General features: G+C 62.7%; 2 protein-coding genes across 4 annotated transcripts in view; one reads left to right on the top strand and one right to left on the bottom strand.

The window, feature by feature from the left end:
• The window catches only part of KANSL3 (KAT8 regulatory NSL complex subunit 3), a 29,958-nt gene extending 17,719 nt beyond the window's left edge, over positions 1-12,239 (top strand). For 2 of the 3 annotated variants that reach the window (XM_068156551.1, XM_068156550.1), the window contains 7 exons: positions 2,683-2,862; positions 6,003-6,087; positions 7,347-7,498; positions 8,121-8,233; positions 9,213-9,432; positions 10,229-10,362; positions 12,152-12,239. In XM_068156551.1, the coding sequence (XP_068012652.1) occupies positions 2,683-2,862; positions 6,003-6,087; positions 7,347-7,498; positions 8,121-8,233; positions 9,213-9,432; positions 10,229-10,362; positions 12,152-12,154 (887 nt within the window). In that variant the 3' untranslated portion in view covers positions 12,155-12,239. Of the gene's footprint in view, positions 1-2,682; positions 2,863-6,002; positions 6,088-7,346; positions 7,537-8,120; positions 8,234-9,212; positions 9,433-10,228; positions 10,363-12,151 lie in introns of those variants that run through there. The other variant, XM_068156552.1, reaches the window with a different exon arrangement.
• A 1,465-nt stretch (positions 12,240-13,704) lies between these two features.
• Positions 13,705-19,648, bottom strand: part of ARID5A (AT-rich interaction domain 5A) — a 15,838-nt gene continuing 9,894 nt past the window's right edge. The window contains exons 3-7 of the mRNA XM_068156151.1: positions 17,662-17,818; positions 17,312-17,364; positions 15,956-16,241; positions 15,733-15,881; positions 13,705-15,166 (exon numbers count right to left, since the gene is read on the bottom strand). Of these exons, the coding sequence (XP_068012252.1) occupies positions 13,946-15,166; positions 15,733-15,881; positions 15,956-16,241; positions 17,312-17,364; positions 17,662-17,818 (1,866 nt within the window). The 3' untranslated portion in view covers positions 13,705-13,945. The remainder of the gene's footprint in view (positions 15,167-15,732; positions 15,882-15,955; positions 16,242-17,311; positions 17,365-17,661; positions 17,819-19,648) is intronic.

The following is a 19,648-nucleotide window of genomic DNA, read 5'->3' as shown; positions in this document are numbered from 1 at the left end:
TCTTGGGAGCTGTGTCCTCTGACAGCCAGCTGGCCTAAAATTCTCTGGACAACGTTTTGAGGTCATCAGTTTGACCCTTTCCTGTGGCAGAGCTGAGAAGGGAACATGGCCAGCAGGCTGAGAGACCACATGTGTGTTGGTGGAGCATCCAAACACATGGAGGCAGAAACAAGGGACTGCTGAGTGACTTGGAAGGGGCAGGTGTGGGCATGTGGAGCAGCATTTCCTGGCCTGAGGGAGGTGGAGAGATGCTGAGGGGTGAGGGAGAGATGATGTGGTGGGAGATGGACACTGCCTGGAGCAGGAGACCTGTGGAGGTGAGTGGCCTGCAGCTCTGTGGTCTCTCATGTTGGGAGCTGGAGCTCACAGTGAGGTGGAGCTTGGTGTGTGTGGAGCTCTGGGGATTGAGGGGTGAGACACTCACAGTGTAGCTCTGGCCACGTGTGGAGTGGCAGTGGAGCTGTGTGGAGCTGGGATTAGGAGAGAGGCTGCAGTCCATGACAGGAGGTGGTGTGCAGGTGTCACTTCTGCCTTTGGGTGACCCCAGGGTGCTGAGAGCTTTGATGTGGGTGAGAGCTGGCTCTCTGCAGCTCCTCACTGCTTTGCCTCAGCAAGTGCTGGGGGCAGGGAAGCTGGAGGTGTCTTGGCACCTTGTGTGGAGACTCCTGAGCTGCAGGCTTCCTGCTTGCTCTGAACACAAACCAGAGTCCAAACTGCAGGTCTGGAAACAAGGTGACAAACTGCTGAGCCAAATGTTGGCCCCAGCTGGGTGTTCTGAAGGTTTCTTTCTCCCTGGAGCCTTCTTTTATCCTCTCCCCACACAGTGATGTCAGTCTGGGAGCAAGTGTGGAGCCCTGCACATAGCCAGAGTCCTCCCACCCAGCATCTGCTGGGGAGAAGGAACCACAGTGGTTGTGACCTTGCTGGTGGGGAGATGTGGAGGGGCTGACACCAGCCTGGGCTACCTTTTGGTGGGACTGAAAGCTGGTTAAGATCTCTGAGCCTTCACTCCTTGAGCTGGGAGCAGGATGCTCCTCCTTAAGGTGCAGCCAGCCCCTCCTGGGGAAGCAGACCCCTCTGTGATGCAGTGGGGACACAGAGGGACGTTGGGTCACTGCTCACTGATGCTTTGAGGGACACAACACCTGTGCATGAGCTGTTCCATTCTCCTGCTTGGCTGGTGGCACTTGGAAGCAGCACAGCAAGTTGGCTGCTTGCCTGGGGCCAGGAGCTTCTCTGGGTGCTTGTCTGGGGGCCAGGAGCTTCTGTTGGTTGGAAGGGATCCCAAAGATCATCTAGAGCACCTAGGATCACCTGTCAGGAGGGAGTGAGCTGGCTCAGCTCTCCCCAGCATGTCCTCCCACCATGGGTCTGTGCCTTCACTTCAACCCAGAGCACCCAGGTGAAACTGGGGCCAGATGATGGTGCATCAGTGGTGGGGGACCTGTGGAGAGCACCTGGGCAGGGTCTGGCAGCTCCTGATTGTGGTTGGTCCCTGGGCTGCCTGGAGGTGCCTGTTGTGGCTCCTCTTGGACTTGTTTTGGATGTCCCCAGGGAGCTTCTGCCCTGGGCTGGATGATGTGGATGGGAAGGGTCAAGGACATGGAGCAAAAGGAGGTGTTGGTGTGGAAGAGGAGGCTCAGCTTGGGGTTCATCTCCTGGCAGTAGCAGTGTAGGGTAGAGAATGATGGAAGCACAGAATGGTTTGGTTGGAAGAGACCTTGAAGATGATCAAGTCAAGAGCATTAACCCAGCACTGCCAGAGCACCACCAACCCATGGCCCTCAGCACCACGGCTCCTAACAGCTTTGGAACTGCTCCAGGGATGGGGACTCCACCACTGCCCTGGGCAGCCTGGGCCAGGCCTTGAAAACCCTCAAGGGCAAGAAATTGTTCCTCATGGCCAACCTCAACCAGCCCTGGGGCAACTTGAGGCCATTTCCTCTCATCTTATCCCCTTGTTCCTTGGCAGAAGAGCCCAACCCCCACCTGGCTCCAGCCTCCTCTCGGGGAGCTGGGGAGAGCCAGAAGGTCTCCCCTCAGCCTCCTCTTCTCCAGGCTCAACACCTCAGCTGCTCCTCCCCAGCCCTGTTCTCCAGACCCTTCCCCAGCTTCGTTGCCCTTCTCTGGACCTTCTGCAGCCCTCAGTGTCCCCCTGCTGGGGCTCTGCTGCAGCCCCTCCTGCGCTCCCAGCTGCTTCGCTTGGTGCCTCTCACGACCCTGCGCTTCCGTCCTGCCCCCCGAGGGCCGCCCCGGAGGGGCCAAGTGACAGCCACCTCTGGTGACCTCCCATCCCACTGCTCCTGCACCAGCTCTGCAATGGCTCTGCACCCTCAGCCCTTCTCCTGGAAACCTGGGACAGCCAAGGGGCCTGACTGCTTGTGCCACGCTTTGGAACCACCTGCGTTGCCCTGCTGGGGCTGTGAGCAGCCCTTGTTCCTTCGCTGCAGAAGCTGAGCCAAACCCTTGCCCCTCACCCAGCAGCTCAGGGCGGGCAGAAGTCAGCGTTGGGTGGTGAAGAGGAGGAGTTCCTGCTGCTTGGCTGGCATGGAGGGAGCTGTGGAAGCTGTGCATGGCCGTGTGTCCCTCCTCCTCCTCCTTCCCTGCAGCATGCGGTGGAGCAGCCTCAACCCGGAGCCATCAACCCTGGATGTTCAGACAGCTCCTTCTGTGTCCCCCTAGTTCCAGTCCCCTCAGAGCACTTGGAAGGGGGTGACAAAGATGATGGACGGACAGCACTCAAGAGGCACCAACCTCCCAGCCCACCCCAGTGCAGCAAGGCCTCCAAACGAGCCAAAATCAAGGTGACCATTGTCCCTTCTGCTGACACCACAGGAGCAGCCCTCAGCACCCAGCCTGAAAGTGAGTTGCTCTTGCCTGGCTCCTGGCAGGGTGGTGGTGGCTGTGCCCAGACCTGCTCCTCCAGGGCCACCACAACGTGGGGAGGGGAGGGGAGGGAGCTGTGGTGGATTTGTGGAGCAGGAAATGGATGAAGGCTCAAGCAGTGAGGGAGGCTGGGGCTGGTGGGGCAGTGCTGGGGGCTGGCAGCATCAGGAGCAGGGCAGGAGCCTCTTGTTTGCTGTTGGGGCTGCTCCAGAGGAAGCCTTGCCCCCAGCCTGGTGAGCTGCAAGGTGAAGCTCTCGCCTTCCTCTGAGGCACTGAGCTGCTGCTGGAAGCAGGACTCTGGTCCTGGAGGACCTTGTAGTCACAGGAGTGTTCTGGTTGGGAAAGCTCTCTGAGGTCATCCAGTCCAACATCAACCCAGCACCACCATGGCCATCAGACCATGGCCCCAGGTGCCATGGCCACAGGCTTATGGAACACCTCCAGGGCTGGGGACTCCACCACCTCCCTGGGCAGCCTGGGACAATCCCTGACCACTCCTGCAGGAGCAAAGTTTCTCCTAACCTAAACCTCCCCTGAGGCAACTTGAGGCCATTTCCTCTTCTCCTGTCCCTTGCTCCTTGGGAGAAGAGAGACCAACCCTCACCTGGCTCCAGCCTCCTTCCAGGGAGCAGTAGGAAGCAATGAGGTCTCCCCTCAGCCTCCTCCAGGCTCCACAACCCCAGGTCCCTCAGCTGCTCCTCATTTCTGCTGCCTGCTTTCACCTGGAACATGCTCCTGCTTGAGGATGGCAGCGATGTTCCTCTTCTGGAAGACCTCCATGCCTCCAGGCTTGGTGATTCAGCTGAACACCTGGTTCTGCTGCTCCCCCTTGGGCCTGAAGTCTGCCACAGCACCACGGGCGGCCAGAGCCCAGCTCCTCACCCGGCTCTGCAGCAGGAGTGCTGCAGAGGTCCCTGCAGCCCAAGGAGGGCTGAAGTGCTCCATCTTCATCCCCTTCAGCCTTTGCAAAGGACTCCAGGAGCTTTGGTCACCTGGAGCCAGAGAATGATGCTTGGAACCCAAGAACCACAGAATTGTTTGGGTTGGAAAAGCCCTTCAAGGTCATCCACTCCAACCATTCTCTGCCTCTGGCAGGCTTTGAGAACCCTTCCAGTCAAGAAGCTTCTTCTCAAGTCCAACCTAAACCTCCCCTGGGGCAACCTGAGAACGTTTCTTCTTGTCCTGTTGCCAGCCCCTACCTGGCTCCAGACTCCTTTCAGGGACTTGGAGAGAGCCAGGAGGTCTCCCCTCAGCCTCCTCTGCTCCAGGCTCATCTCCCTCAGCTGCTCCTCCCCAGCCCTCTTCTCCAGACCCTTCCCCACCTTTCTTGCCCTTCTCTGGCCCTGCTCCAGGCAGTCAGGAGCCCAACCCTGAGCCCAGCCCTCAAGCTGTGGCCTCCCCAGTGCCCAGCCCAGGGGCACCATCCCTGCCCTGCTCCTGCTGCCCACTCCAGGCCAGGCTGCTGGTGACCTTCTTGGCCACCTGGGCACCCCCTGGTTCCTCTCCAGCTGCTGGCACCCAGCACCCCCAGGGCCTTCCCTACCAGGCACTTTCCAGCCTGGAGCCTTCCTGGGGTTGCTGTGCCCGAAGGGCAGGGCCCAGCCCTTGGCCCTGTCCTCATGTTGCAGCCCAGAGCTCCAGGTCCAGCCCATTGTTAGCTTGGCTCCAGGCAGTGCAGCACTGGCAGGTCCAGGTCCCCTTTTCTTTTAATCTTCCTTTACTTCTTTCCACAGCCAGGAGCTGACTGATGGACAGAGCAGAGGCAGAGGTCCCCTGTTGGCCCAGGGGCACAGCGGGATCAGTGCACTTGTACCCCCCAGACGTGACAATAAACACATCCTCTCAGTCCTGCCTCCCCTGTGTGCTTTGTCAAGGGCCTCCAAGAGCCACCACTGGTGGCCAGCCCTGGCCCACCTGATGGGCCAAGGTGGGGGAGCTGTGCCAGGATGGCTTAGGGGGGAAGATTGATGGAGGTAGCTTTGGATTTGGTGCTGAGGGCTTGAGATGTGTGCTGAGAGATTCCAGACCTGAGTCCTTCCACCCCAGCTGGCCTTACACTTCCACACCAGCATCTCCTTCATTTCTGCTGCCAGCTCTGCTCTGTTTGATGCTCCTCACCCCTCAGGAGCTTGTGTTGGTGGAGCTTTGGTGCTTCCATCCCTCAGGGGCTTGTGTTGGTGGAGGTTTGGTGCTTCCATCCAACAGGGGCTTGTGCTGGTGGAGGTTTGGTACTCCTCAGGAGCTTGTGTTGGTGGAGCTTTGGTGCTTCCATCCCTCAGGGGCTTGTGTTGGTGGAGCTTTGGTGCTTCCATCCCTCAGGAGCTTGTGTTGGTGGAGATTTGGTGCTCCTCAGGAGCTTGTGCTGGTGGAAGTTTGGTGCTCCTCACCCCTCAGGAGCTTGTGTTGGTGGAGGTTTGGTGCTCCTCAGGAGGAGGTTTGGTGCTCCTCTGGAGCTTGTGCTGGTGGAGGTTTGGTGCTTCCATCCCTCAGGAGCTTGTGTTGGTGGAGGTTTGATGTTCCTGATCCCTTGGGGGCTTGTGCTGGTGGGGGTTTGGTGCTCCTCAGGGGCTTGTGCTCGTGGGGGTTTGGTGCTCCTCAGGAGCTTGTGCTGGTGGAGGTTTGGTGCTCCTCAGGAGCTTGTGCTGGTGGAGGTTTGGTGCTCCTCAGGAGCTTGTGCTGGTGGGGGTTTGGTGCTCCTCAGGAGCTTGTGCTGGTGGGGGTTTGGTGCTCCTCAGGAGCTTGTGCTGGTGGAGGTTTGGTGCTCCTCAGGAGCTTGTGCTGGTGGAGGTTTGGTGCTCCTCAGGAGCTTGTGCTGGTGGGGGTTTGGTGCTCCTCAGGAGCTTGTGCTGGTGGGGGTTTGGTGCTCCTCAGGAGCTTGTGTTGGTGGAGGTTTGGTGCTCCTCAGGAGCTTGTGCTGGTGGGGGTTTGGTGCTCCTCGGGGGCTTGTGTTGGTGGAGGTTTGGTGCTTCCATCCCTCAGGGGCATCTGTTCCTGGAGGCTTCCTTCAGAAGGTGCTCTGCAGGCTGAGCCCTGTGAGGGGTCTGGTGAGAGGTGGGGGAGCCCAGAGGCAGGCTGGTGGAGCAGGGCAGTGAGAGTCCTTCTGTTCTCTCTTGCAGTGGTCGCTGGGAAGCCGCTGCCCATGGCCGTGGGCCACGCTGTGGCAGGCGCAAAGGAGCTGTCAGGACTGCTCACCACCCCCAAGTGAGTCCAGCTCTGGGGCTTGGGGACAGGCTTCCCATGGGGAGCTGCAGCCTGGGGTGGCTCCTGCCTCTGCAGCTTCCTGCTCTCTTCTGACTGCTGTCACCTGGGCAGCTGGAGGCTCCTCAGAACGTTGCTCCAGCAGCAGTTGAGGCTGAGGCTGGCAGAGGTGGATGAGAGCTGAAGGTGTGGCGGCTCTGGGGCTCTTCCTGTCTGGTTTCCCAGTCTGAGTTGGCTCAACTCTGTCTTGGGGGGGGACTGAGGTCTGCCAGAGTTATGGAATCACAGAGAGCTTTTGGCTGGAAGAGACCAAAGGGTCAAGTCTAACCCTTAATGCAGCACTGCCAGGGCACCACCAGCCCATGGCCCCCAACACCACAGCTCCAGGGCTTTCAAACCCTTCCAGGGATGGGGACTCCACCACTGCCCTGGGCAGCCTGGGCCAGGCCTTAGAAAACCTCATGGGGAAGAAATTATTCCTCAAGACCAACCTAAAGCAGCCCTGGGGCAACTTGAGGCCATGTCCTCTTGTCCTGTTCCTTGGGAGAAGAGCCCAACCCCCACCTGGCTCCAGCCTCCTTTCAGGGGCACAGCTCCTGCATCACCTCCATTGGTGCACACCTCTGAGAAGCTCAATTCCAGTTTAAGGCTGAGAGCCCTGGGGCTGAGAGCCTGCAGAAGAGCAGCCCCAGAGGGCAGCTGAGCAATGCTCAGCAAGAGCTAAAGGAGCTGGGGGGGGCAAGAGGCTGGGGCCAGGCTCTGCTGAGTGGTGCCCAGGGCCAGGCCAAGGGGCAAGGGGCACAAAGTGGCAGCCAGGAGGTTCTGTTTGCCCCTGAGGAGAAAGTTGTTTGGTGTGAGTGTGCTGGAGGCCTGGAGCAGGCTGCCCAGAGAGGTTGTGGAGTCTGCTGGTGTGGAGAGCTTCCAACCCCCCCTGGGCATTGTGCTGCTGGGCAAGCTGCTGGGGGTGCCCCTGGTGGGGCAGGGGGGCTTGGACTGGATGAGCTCCAGAGCTCCCTTCCCACCCACCCCATGCTGGGGTCCTGGGAATGGCTTTGCCCTGGGTGTTCCCTCTTGCAGCTGCTGCAGTGCCCACAGGGCAACCTCTCTTGCTTTGGGTGTTTTAGCTTCCCAACCTCCCTGCCTGAGCCTTCCTGGAGTCCTGCTGGCTCGCTGGAGCCCAGTGACAGCCTGCTGGCAAACCACCCGGCCTTGCCCTGGGTGGCTTCTCTCTGAGGTGACTCTTTGCTCTTCTGGCTTTGCAGGCTGAGCTCAGCAGCAGAAAGCTCCTGCAGCAGCCCTGCTGCCTCAGCCCTCATCCCCAGCACGGCGCCCAGCGCGTTCCACGCCCTGCAGAGCCGGCTGGTGGCCAGCAGCAGCCATGGGCTGCCAGCCCAGCCGGCCAGCACCCTCCAAGGTACCTGCCCCTCTGCGTCCCTCTTGTCGGTGGAGAAGGTAAAACCAAGTTCAGGGCCGGGGGGTGGTGCTGGAGCCTCTCTCTCTTGCTTTCCCTGCTGTGCTCTGGGGTTGGCTGAGGTCGCTTTCTGCGGCACTGGGCTGGGGCAGCAGAGGGCTCCCTGCTTGTGGCCAATTACTCCCTGAGATCCAAACCCAACCTCCTGCTGCTCCTCAGCTCCACCACCAAGCTCCTGTGTGGCTGCAGCAGTGAGAGTATCATAGTAGCAGTCAGGGTTGGAAGGGACCACAAGGATCATCCAGCCCAAACCCCCCTGCCATGGGCAGGGACACCCCACACTAGATCAGCTTGGCCAGAGCCTCATCCAGCCTGGGCTTAAACACCTCCAGGGCTGGGGCCCCAACCACCTCCCTGGACAACCCATTCCAGGCCTTCACCACTCTCATGGGGAAGAACCTCCTCCTCACCTCCAGCCTGAATCTCCCCACCTCCAGAGGGGTGTGGAGCAGCTGGGAGGGTCTCCACCAACCCACAGCAGGTCGTGTGGCAGGGCTGGGAATGCTCCAAGCCTGATTTCTTTCCTCTTGCCTCTTTTGGTTTGTTTTATTCCCCCCCTACCCAGGAGCAGCCTCTGCCAGCAGCCTGCTGCAAGGGCTGAGCTTCAGCCTGCAGGACATTGGCACCAAGTCCTCGTCCCTGCCTGCCAGCGTGGCTGCAGCGGCGTCTCCAGTGCAGGTACTGCTGGCCTTGCAGATCCCTCCCTGCAGGGAAGCTGAGAGGGAGAAGGTGCTAGGAGATGGATGGAAGCTGTCTGCTCTGGGAGCAGGAGAGATTCAGAGACTCAGAGAATGGTCTTCAAAGGCTCTTCTGACCCAGACCATCCAGCTCCAACCCCCCTGCCGTGGGCAGGGACGCCTCCCCCCAGCCCAGATTGCTCAAGGTCTCATCCAGCCTGGCCTTGAACACCTCCAGGGAGGGTAGGTGTGAGCTGGAGCTGAACATAATGTCCAGGAGCCAGCAGTGTGCCCTGGTGGCCAAGAAGGCCTCAAGGGTGTCCTGAGAGGCATCAAGAAGAGTGTGGGCAGCAGGGCAAGGGAGGTTCTGCTGACCCTCTGCTCAGCCCTGGTGAGGACACAGCTGCAGTCCTGGCTCCAGCTCTGGGCTCCCCAGTTGCAGAGGGGCAAAAAACTGCTGGGAGTCCAGGGGAGGCTGGGAAGCTGCTGAGGGGCCTGGAGCAGCTCTGGGAGCAGCAAAGGCTGAGAGCCCTGGGGCTGAGAGCCTGCAGAAGAGCAGCCCCAGAGGGCAGCTGAGCAATGCTCAGCAAGAGCTGAAGGAGCTGTGGGGGGCAAGAGGCTGGGGCCAGACTCTGCTGAGTGGTGCCCAGGGCCAGGCCAAGGGGCAAGGGGCACAGAGTGGCAGCCAGGAGGTTCTGTTTGCCCCTGAGGAGAAAGTTGTTTGGTGTGAGGGTGCTGGAGGCCTGGAGCAGGCTGCCCAGAGAGGTTGTGGAGTCTGCTGGTGTGGAGAGCTTCCAACCCCCCCTGGGCACTGTGCTGCTGGGCAAGCTGCTGGGGGTGCCCCTGGTGGGGCAGGGGGGTTGGACTGGGTGAGCTCCAGAGCTGCCTTCCCACCTCCAGCTTCTGCAGGAGGGAGAGGCTGTGACCTCCAGACTTCACATTGCCCTTTAGGCACTCACTGCTTCTGCTTCTCCTTCCAGAGCTCAGCTGTGAAGAGCCCTGCCCCTCTGCAGAGCCTGAGTGCCATGACCACCGGCACTGGCACCATCGTCCGCACCATCCCTGTCGCCACCTCCTTGTCCCTGGGAGCCTCAGCCAGTGGGAAGCCCACAGCCATTCACCAGCTGCTGACCAATGGGGGCCTGGCAAAGCTGGCCAGCAGCCTCCCTGGCCTGGCCCAGATCTCCAACCAGGCAGCAGGTGAGGGAGAAGGCACCTGGCCTGGAGCAGCAGTGGAGTGGGCAGCAGGAACAGGGCAGGGATGGTGCCCCTGGGCTGGGCACTGGGGAGGCCACAGCTTGAGGGCTGGGCTCAGGGTTGGGCTCCTGACTGCCAGGAGGACTTTGAGGGCTGGAGCAGGGCCAGAGAAGGGCAAGGAAGGTGGAGAAGGGTCTGGAGAACAGAGCTGGGGAGGAGCAGCTGAGGGAGCTGGGGGTGTTAAGCCTAGAGAAGGTGAGGCTGGAAGGAGACCTTCTGGCTCTCTCCCTGAGAGGAGGCTGGAGCCAGGTGGGGGTTGGGCTCTGCTCCCAAGGGATAGAACAAGAGGAAATGGCCTCAAGTTGCCCCAGGGGAGGTTCAGGTTGGACATGAGGAACAGTTTCTTGCCCTTGAGGGTTGCCCAGGCCTGGCCCAGGCTGCCCAGGAGAGTGATGGAGTCCCCATCCCTGGAGGGGTTTCTGAGCTGTGGAGATGTGGTGCTGAGGGCTGTGGGTTGGTGGTGCCCTGGCAGTGCTGGGTGAAAGGTTGGACTCAGTGATCTTAAAAGCTCTCTTCCAACCCAAACAATTCCATGGCTCAATGGCATCCATGAGGTGCAGGCCCCTGGAGCACTCCATCACCCCAAGACCAAGCTCTCCAAAGCTTTTCTGCCTCATGAGCTGTGCCCAGTGGGGGTACCTGAGCAGGTGCCTTTGATGGCTGAGAGGTTCCTCCTGCACCTCTGGCTGGGGCCCACAGCCTCCATGTCTCAGGGACATCTCCCTCCTGCCCCCTCTAGGCTTGAAGGCCCCAACCACCATCACTGTGACGCTGCGTGGGCAGCCCAGCAGGGTGAGCACCCTGAGCCAGGCCACCATGGGCACTGTGCAGCCCCAGCTGGAGGAGCAGCCCATGCAGACCCAGGCCCCTCAGGTAACTGCTGCCCCCTCCTGCTGCCCCCTCCTGCTGCCCCCCTCCTGCTGCCCCCCTCCTGCTGCCCCCTCCTGCTGCCCCCTGGGCTGCTGCTGACCCTCCTACCCCAGCAGGGGAGATGGAGCTCTTGTGGGGAAGGTGTGCTTGGGGTCATCTGGGGGGGCCTTGGAGGCCTCTCTCTTTGGGGGGGGAGCCCTTGAAGGCCTCTCTCTTTGGGGGGGGGAGCCCCTTGGAGGCCTCTCTCTTTGGGGGGGGGGAGCCCCTTGGAGGCCTCTCTCTTTGGGGGGGGGAGCTCCTTGGAGGCCTCTCTCTTTGGGGGGGGAGCCCTTGGAGGCCTCTCTCTTGGGGAGGGGGCCTTGGAGGCCTCTCTCTTGGGGAGGGGGCCTTGGAAGCCTCTCTCTTTGGGGGGGGAGCCCTTGGAGGCCTCTCTCTTTGGGGGGGGAGCCCCTTGGAGGCCTCTCTCTTTGCGGGGGGAGCCTTTGGAGGCCTCTCTCTTTGGGGGGGGGCTTGGAGGCCTCTCTCATGGGGGTGATCCACTTTGAGGCTCCACAGCCAGGGGCTTTGCAGGGCAGTGGTTAAGAAGCCCCGGGTCACCTTGGTGGCAGTTGGTGGCAGGGTGGGCTGTGCTCCATGGCACACTGCTGCTGCTCCAAGGGATCTCCAGGCAGGCTGGCAGAGCTGGGATCAGCGTGGGGGTGAAGCTCCAAGGTTTGCTTGGCAGTGCCAGGGTTTGGTGGGGGGTGGAGAGCTGCCTGTGGAGCATCTGTGCCCTGCCTGCTGAGGCAGAAAGAGGGCTTGGTTGTGCTGGCTGGAGCCTTCTTCAGAGCACCATTTCTGGCCCTTGGATGCCCTGGTGTGAGGCTGGGCCCTGTAGGGGTTGGGGGTAGTGGGGGAGGTCCTCAGCTCCTGCTCTTTCTCACTGCTGTGCAGCTGGAACCAGCTTAGCTCACCTTGGGCTTGTAGCTGTTCAGTCAAGGTCTCCTTTTGGAGGTGGGTCACCACCAGCAGGGCTTGCTGGCCACACCATTGCTGATCCAGGCCCAGGGAGACTGGGGCTCCCCAGAGGGATCTGAGCAGAGGCTGGGGCTCCCCAGAGGGATCTGAGCAGAGGCTGGGGCTCCCCAGCGGGATCTGAGCAGAGGCTGGGGCTCCCCAGCGGGATCTGAGCAGAGGCTGGGGCTCCTCAGAGGGATCTGGAGAGAGGCTGGGGCTCCCCAGCGGGATTTAGAGAGAGGCTGGGGCTCCCCAGAGGGATCTGGGCAGAGGCTGGGGCTCCCCAGCAGGATCTGGGCGGAGGCTGGGGCACCCCAGAGGGATCTAGAGAGAGGCTGGGGCTCCCCAGAGGGATCTGGAGAGAGGCTGGGGCACCCCAGAGGGATCTGGAGAGAGGCTGGGGCTCCCCAGCGGGATCTGGAGAGAGGCTGGGGCTCCCCAGCGGGATTTAGAGAGAGGCTGGGGCTCCCCAGCAGGATCTGGGCGGAGGCTGGGGCACCCCAGAGGGATCTAGAGAGAGGCTGGGGCTCCCCAGAGGGATCTGGAGAGAGGCTGGGGCACCCCAGAGGGATCTGGAGAGAGGCTGGGGCTCCCCAGCGGGATCTGGAGAGAGGCTGGGGCTCCCCAGAGAGATCTGGAGAGAGGCTGGGGCTCCTTTGAGGGCTCGGGGGGGGGGAGGCCGAGGCTCTCCTGGGGGCTCGGGGGGTCCGGGGGAGGGGCTGAGGCTCTCCTGGGGGCTCTGGGGGGGAGGCCGAGGCTCTCCCGCGGGCTCTGAGCACTCCTCCCCTCCCCACAGTGAGCAGCAGCAGCCCCAGGGAGCTGCTGTGCATCAGGTCTGGCACCAGGCTGGCTGTGCTCACCCAATCCGTGACGGCTGAGGCTACCTCTGTGCCCTGGAGCTGCCTGGCACACAGCCTGCCTCCTCTGCCAGCTCTCCCACCAGTGCCAGCACCCTCACCAGTGCCACGCTCAGAGGTGAGCCCTGTCCATCCCAAGACCCTCATCCTCACCTCACTGCTGGCAGCAGTGAAGGGCAGTGGACCTCTGGGACACAGTGGGGGCAAGGCAGGAGTGGAGCCCCCGAGGAGGGTTCCATCCATGGTGGAGCACCAACACCTACACCAGAGAAGCTCTGGCTAGCAGCCACTTGCTGCCAGGAGGAGCTGGCACCCTGCTCCTAATGCTGGGCACCAGCCTGGGCACATTCTCCATCATCATCATCATCACCACAGCCAGCAGCTGTAGGGATGATGCCCCCAGCACCTGGAGAAGCCCAAGCTTGGCTGGGTGGGGTGGAAGGAGCAGCCCCAGGGCCCGGGGGGGCTGGGGCAGACACTGGGGATGGCCTTCTGCCTTTGTTGCTCTTTAATAAAAGGGTTTGGTTGTCCTTCAGTGCCTCCTGCCTTGGTGACACCGAGCTGGGTGGCAGAGTTGAGCTGCTGCATGCTCTGCAGAGGGACTTGGCCAGGCTGGGGGGGATGTGCCAAGGCCAATGGGGTGAGGCGAAGCCACACCTTGGATGATGGAATGGTGGAGATGGGGAGGAAGCTCTGGAGCTCACCCAGTCCAACCCCCCTGCCCCACCAGGGGCACCCACAGCATCCTGCCCAGCAGCACAGTGCCCAGGGGGGGTTGGAAGCTCTCCACAACCTCTCTGGGCAGCCTGCTCCAGGCCTCCGGCACCCTCACACCAAACAACTTTCTCCTCAGGGGCAAACAGAACCTCCTGGCTGCCACTTTGTGCCCCTTGCCCCTTGGCCTGGCCCTGGGCACCACTCAGCAGAGCCTGGCCCCAGCCTCTTGCCCCCCACAGCTCCTTTAGCTCTTGCTGAGCATTGCTCAGCTCCCCTCTGGGGCTGCTCAGCAGCTGAGGGACCTGCACTTGTTCAGCCTGGAGAAGGCTGAGGGGAGACCTTCTGGCTCTCTACAGCTTCCTGCCAGGAGGCTGGAGCCAGGTGGGGGTTGGGCTCTTCTGCCAAGGGACAAGGGACAGGACAAGAGGAAATGGCCTCAGGTCACCCCAGGGCAGGTTGAGGTTGGCCATGAGGGACAATTTCTTGCCCTTGAGGGCTGTCAAGGCCTGGCCCAGGCTGCCCAGGGCAGTGGTGGAGTCCCCATCCCTGGGGGGGTTTCAAAGCCATGCAGATGTGGTGCTGAGGGCTAGGGGTTGGTGGTGCCCTGGGAGCTGCCAGGCTCTGGTTGGATTCCATCATCTCAAGGTCTTCCCAGGCTGTGCTGTGAAGCAGTGAAGCTCTGGAGCATCCTGGGCACAGCAGCAGGGCAAGGACCAGCTCTGGGCTCAGCTGCACCAGGGCTCCTCCAGCGAAAGAGAAAACCTCCAGCCCCTCCTTTGGCTCCCTTTGCCTTTATGGATATGGATATAACATGGAGAGGAGCCCAGGCTCTGGCAGCTCAGGCCCCACCACAGCCCTGGAGGCGACAAGCAGCCCTATCCCCAGCAGTGGGAAGGAGAAGGTCCGAGGTGGCTCCTCCTGGTCCCTCCAGTGCTGACAGCTCCACCACCACCTCAGCCTCTGTGCTTTCCCATCCAGCTCCCTTCTCCATGGGCTGCTCCAGAGCAGGATGGCTCCTAGAGCTTGGCATGGTGGTGGAAGGCTGACACATGGGGGGAGCTGGAGCTGGCAGGGCTGTGCCAGGGTGCTGCCGGGTAGGGCTGGCGCCGCAGCGAGCCCTCGAAGGACCCCGGGTAGTGCCCGGGGCCGGGTGCCAGCGGCTGGCAGAGCTCGGGGGGCTGCGTGGAGGCAGTCACCAAAGGGCTGGGGAAAGCAGGAATGATGAAGGGGTGGGCAGAGAGGGCTGGGGGCACTGGCACCCCCTGGCTCTTGAGGTGCTCCAGGGGGTTGCCAAAGCTCAGGGGGAAGCGCAGCATCACGCCCGTGTACCCCCCCGGGCTGTACCCAGGGCTGGCCACCACCGCCTTGGGCTTGGCCAGGCCCCCGCTGCGCTTGTCCCTGCCCTCCAGCAAGGGGGAGATGGCACCTAGCTTGGCACTGGGGCTAAACACCATCTCCTCCTCATCTTCATCATCCTCCTCTTCCTCCTCCTCCTCCTCCTCCTCGCGGCCGCGCTTGCCCCTCGCTGCGGCCCCGGGGGTCACCCAGCAGCCTTTGCCGGCTGCCCGCTGGCCGTCCCCGCTCCACCGCTGCCCCACTTGGCTCCTCAGGTCTTGAGGCTCCTCGGGTGGGGATGGTGGGAAGCTGGAAGATGGCTCCAAACACTCCTTCAGGCAGGAGCAGTGCCCCCAGAGCGGGTGGCAGCCCAGGGGCCTCAGCCCCTCGCTGCGGCAGGCGTGGAAGCAGCCGGTGAAGGTGGCAGGGGCCTGCTGCCTGTCCTCGGCCCGCGGGCAGCCTTGGGTCTCTCTGCCACCAGGGGTGGCTCCTACCTCGCTCCCACTGCCCTCAGCTGGGTCCTGAGCTCCTGCTGGCTCTGGACTCTCCTGCTGCTGGAGGTGGGGGCCGGTGGGTGGCCGGAGGGGCTGGGGCGTGTGGGCAGCCTGGCTCGCTGCCCGCTGGCCCTCGGGGCAGTGGCGTTTGTGGCAGGGCAAGGACTCAGCCTTGCTCACCTGGGCCAGCAGCTTCTTCTTGGCCAGAGGAGACATGATGTGGTGGTTGCCTTTGGAGTAGAAGCTGGAGAAAAGGCGCTTGTAGGTCTCAGTGTGGGGCCTGCAGGTGCTGGGACACCCCCCTGAGGGGCTGGGGGCTGGCACCACCAGGCTGGAGCTTCCCTCAGCCACCTGGCCCTGCTCTGCCACATTCTTGGCATCCTCTGGCTTCACCTTGTCTGGAGGCCTCTGCAAGCAGAAGGGGGTCAAGGTGTGGGTGCTGGCCTCTGCCACAGCCCTCGGGTCCCCTCCAGCCCCATCTCTGGCTGCCCTCAGCCCCTCTGCACTCTTCTTTGTCCACAGCCCTTGGGCTCCTCACCACTGAATGGCTTGGGTGGGCAAAGCCCTTGGAGATCACCCAGTCCACCATCAACCCAATGCCACCACAGCCACCCACCCCTGTCCCCAAGTGCCATGGCCAGAGGATTGCTGGAATCATTGAGTAGTTGGGGTTGGGAAAGCCTGCTCAGATTAAATCTAGCATCAACTCAACACCCCCCTGGCCACCAAACCCTGTCCCTGAGATCCTTGAATGCTTCCCTAGCTGGGACTCCATCATCTCCCTGGGCAGTTCCCAGCTCGGCCACATCCCTCCTGGCACAGCCCCAGCCCTGCAGTGGGGTTCTGGGGCTGCCTCAGAGGGGGTGATGCCCACGGGGAGGGGAGGTGATGCCCACGGGGAGGGGGGGTGATGATGCCCACGGGGAGGGGGGTGATGATGCCCACTGGGACAGGGGGTGATGATGCCCACACACCTGCTCCTGGCTCTTCTCCTTCCTGGCCCTCCTGCCCTTCTCGCCGGGCTGGGCCGCCCCTGGAGGCCTTGTACTGCTTGCGGGGCTTGCTGGGGGGCAGGGGTTTGTCCTCCTCCCCCTTGAGGTGCCGCACGTACGGGAGGACCAGCCTGTGGGGTGGGGGCAGTGAGAAGCAGGAGGGGAGAGCGAGGCAGGCAGAGGGCAGCCCTGGCCGGGGCCCTACCTCTCGTAGTGGCGCCGGGTGCAGGTGGCTGCGCTGGTGCTGCCCGGGCTGCCGCCCAGCTCGTCGTAGACGTTCTTCCAGAGCCGCCGGCCCCGTCACCTGCGGGGGAGCGAGGCACGGCCTGGCACCTAGGGGCACGGCCCTGGCGCCCAGGGGCACGGCCCGGTGCTCGAGAGCCAGCCCAGCACCCAGGGGCACGGCCTGGTGCTCGAGAGCCAGCCCGGCACCCAGGGGCACAGCCTGGCACCCAGAGGCACGGCCTGGCGCTCAGGGGCACAGCCCGGCACTTGGGAGCCAGCCTGGCACCCAGGGGCACAGCCGGGCACCCAGGGGCACGGCCCGGCACTTGGGAGCCAGCCTGGCACCCAGGGGCACAGCCCGGCGCCCAGGAGCACAGCCCGGCACCCAGGGGCACAGCCTGGCACCCAGGGGCACGGCCTGGCGCCCAGGGGCACAGCCCGGCGCCCAGGGGCACAGCCTGGCACCTGGGGCACGGCCCAGCACCCAGGGGCACAGCCTGGCACCCGGGGCACAGCCTGGCGCTCAAGAGCCAGCCTGGCACCCAGGGACACAGCCCGGCACCCAGGGGCACAGCCTGGCACCTGGGGCACAGCCCAGCACCCAGGGGCACAGCCTGGCACCTGGGGCACAGCATGGCAAACAGGGGCACGGCCCGGCACCCAGGGGCACAGCCTGGCGCTCGAGAGCCAGCCTGGCACCCAGGGGCATGGCCCGGCACCCAGGGGCACGGCCTGGCGCTCGAGAGCCAGCCTGGCACCCGGGGCACAGCCCGGCACCCAGGGGCACAGCCCGGCGCTCGAGAGCCAGCCTGGTGGTTGGGAGCCAGCCTGGCACCCAGGGGCACAGCCCCGGCACCCAGGGGCACAGCCCAGTGCTCAGGAGCCAGCCCCACACCCAGGGGACATCCAAGCACCCAGGAAAAGATCCTGGTGCTCAGAAGCCTATCCTGGTACCCAGGGGTACATCCCAGCACCCAGAGACCATCCTGGCACCCATGGGAGTGTCCTGGCACCCAGGAAAAAATCCTGATGCTCAGAAGCCATCCTGGCACCCAGGGGAACATCCTGGCACCCAGGAGCCACCCTGGCACCCAGGGGAACATCCTGGCACCCAGGAGCCACCCTGGCACCCAGGGGAACATCCTGGCACCCAGGAGCCACCCTGGCACCCAGGGGAACATCCTGGCATTCGGGGGCCACCCAAGTACAATCTCAGCACCCAGAGGCCATCCTGGCACCCAGGAGAACATCCTGGCACCCAGAGGCCATCCTGGCACCCAGGGGAACATCCTGGCACCCAGAGGCCATCCTGGCACCCCGGGCCGCCCTCCCTTACCAGCTCGTAGGCTCCCAGCTTCTCCACTGCCTTGTAGATCTTCCAGAGGTTAACTGGGAACAGGGAGGTGCTGCAGGTCAGGGGGCGTGGGGGGCAGCGGGGGGACAGCAGGGGGCAGAGGGACAACGAAGGTCAGGGTGAGATGAGGGCTGGGGGGACATGAGTCAGGGGGAAGGGGGACACCAGGGTGCAGAGGTCAGGGTGACATGGTGGTTGGGGGGACACAAGGTCAGGGGGGACACCAGGGTGAGAGACAGGAGGGGCAAGGGGAGATGGGGGCTCGGGGGGGCAGGGGGATGTGGTGATGGCCACAGCCAGCAGCAGCTGGTGGTGGTCCTGCTGGGACATACTCTGCTTGAAGCCCAGGTGGGGGATCCTCTCGATGGGGGTGTGCCTCTCCTTCATGAACTTGTAGAGGCTGACGAGGAAGGCTTCCTCCTCCTCTTTCTCCTCACTGCTGGCTGCTGCTTCCAAAGCCTCCTCCTGCCTGGCTCCATCCTCTGGGTCCTACCAGAAACCACAGAGTGGTTTGTGCTGGGAGGGACCTGCAGAGCTCATCCAGGCCAACCCCTCTGCACCCAGCCCTAGAGCCCTCTCCAGCCTCACCCCCAGGGCTGGGGGGCCCCAACCACCTCCCTCAGCATCCTGCCCCAGTCTTGCACCACCCTCGCGGGGCAGAGCCTGTTCCTCACGGCCAGTCTCAATGGGTTGGAGGGGGAACCAAAAGAGAAACTGAGGCAGAGCAGCACAGGGCTGGAAGGGGCCTCCAGGTGCCACCCTCCACCCTTTCCTTCCCCCCTTTCCTCCTCCCCTTTTTCCTCCCTTCCCCCCTGTCCTCCTCCCCTTTTCCTCCCTTCCCCCCTGTTCCCTCCTCCCCTTTTCCTCCCTTCCCCCCTTCCTCCTCCCCTTTTTCCTCCCTTCCCCCCCTTCCTCCTCCCCCTTTTTCCTCCCTTCCCCCCCCTTCCTCCTCCCCTTTCCTCCCTTCCCCCCCCTTCCTCCCCCCTCCCCTTTTCCTCCCCTTCCCCCCCCTTCCTCCTCCCCTTTTCCTCCCTTCCCCCCCCTTCCTCCTCCCCTTTTCCTCCCTTCCCCCCCCTTCCTCCTCCCCTTTTCCTCCCTTCCCCCCCCTTCCTCCTCCCCTTTTCCTCCCTTCCCCCCCTTCCTCCTCCCCTTTTCCTCCCTTCCCCCCCTTCCTCCTCACCTTTTCCTCCCTTCCCCCCCTTCCTCCTCCCCCTTTTCCTCCCTTCCCCCCCTTCCTCCTCCTCCCCTTTTTCCTCCCTTCCCCCCCTTCCTCCTCCCCTTTTCCTTCCTTCCCCCCCGTTCCTCCTCCCCTTTTCCTTCCTCCTCCCCTTTACCTTCCTCCCTTCCTTCCTCCCTCCCTTCCTCCTTCCCCCTTCCTTCCTTCCTCCCCACTTCCCTCCCCTCCCTTCCTCCGCCTCAAGCTGCCAGCCCTCAAAGCAGCTTTGAGCCGAGCCGCCGCAGAGGACAACCTGGGGCCCGGAGCCAAGTTGGTCAAAGCTTTGGAAGGGCTGCTGAGAAGCGGAGGAACAGCTTCCAGGAACCCCAGACGAGCAGAAACTCAGCTTCCAAGCCTCCTCCTCCTCCTCCTGCCCTTCCCCTCCCTCCTTTCCCATCTCCCCTCCCTCCCCTCCCCTCCCCTCCCTGCGCCGCCTTCCGCAGCTAAAAATATTCCTTCCCTGGGCTGTTTCTTTTTTGTTTGTTCCACATTTTTCCGGAGTTATAAAACTTGTTTGCTATTTTTGGGCAAAGCAGCTGCTCCAGAAGGCAATGGAGGGGTGGGGGTGGGGGGATGTGGAGAACGGCTTTAATGATTTCATTAGTAGTATTAATTAATTCATTGTGCTGTCCCCCTCCCCCCCCCTCGCATCTTTTGCTTTGTTTTTGATCTCTTTTAAGGTCTCAGAGACCTCAATTCCTTTGGGGGGGGGGGGGAGGGGGAGGGCTGAGGTGGCTGAGTGGCCAACTCCCAACCTGTCCCCCACTCCATCAGGAGAAAAGTCATCAAAGTACTAATTTCTGATCGCTATTAGGGCATAATTAGATGATTAGGGCATAATTAGGGCCCAACAGGCTGAGTAGGGGAGGATTAAGGATGAAATTGGGGGGGCGGGGGTGTTTAGGGGGGTGCTGAGTGCCAGGCTCCAACCCTTTCCCCCCCCCCACACTCCATCAGGAGGAAAAGTCATCAAAATACTAATTTCTGATCATTAATTAGGGCATAATTAGATGATTAGGGCATAATTAGAGCCAACAAGGTGATTAGGGGAAACATTAAGCATGAAAACCAAGTTGGGGGGGGTGGGGGGGGGTTAAGTGGGG

This window comes from Melanerpes formicivorus, unplaced genomic scaffold (assembly GCF_026170545.1).
Source record: "Melanerpes formicivorus ecotype bairdi unplaced genomic scaffold, bMelFor1.0.p_v2 SCAF_34, whole genome shotgun sequence".
NCBI lineage: Eukaryota > Metazoa > Chordata > Aves > Piciformes > Picidae > Melanerpes > Melanerpes formicivorus.
Note: the sequence above shows the minus strand (reverse complement) of the source record. Positions and strands in the feature narration are given on the sequence as shown.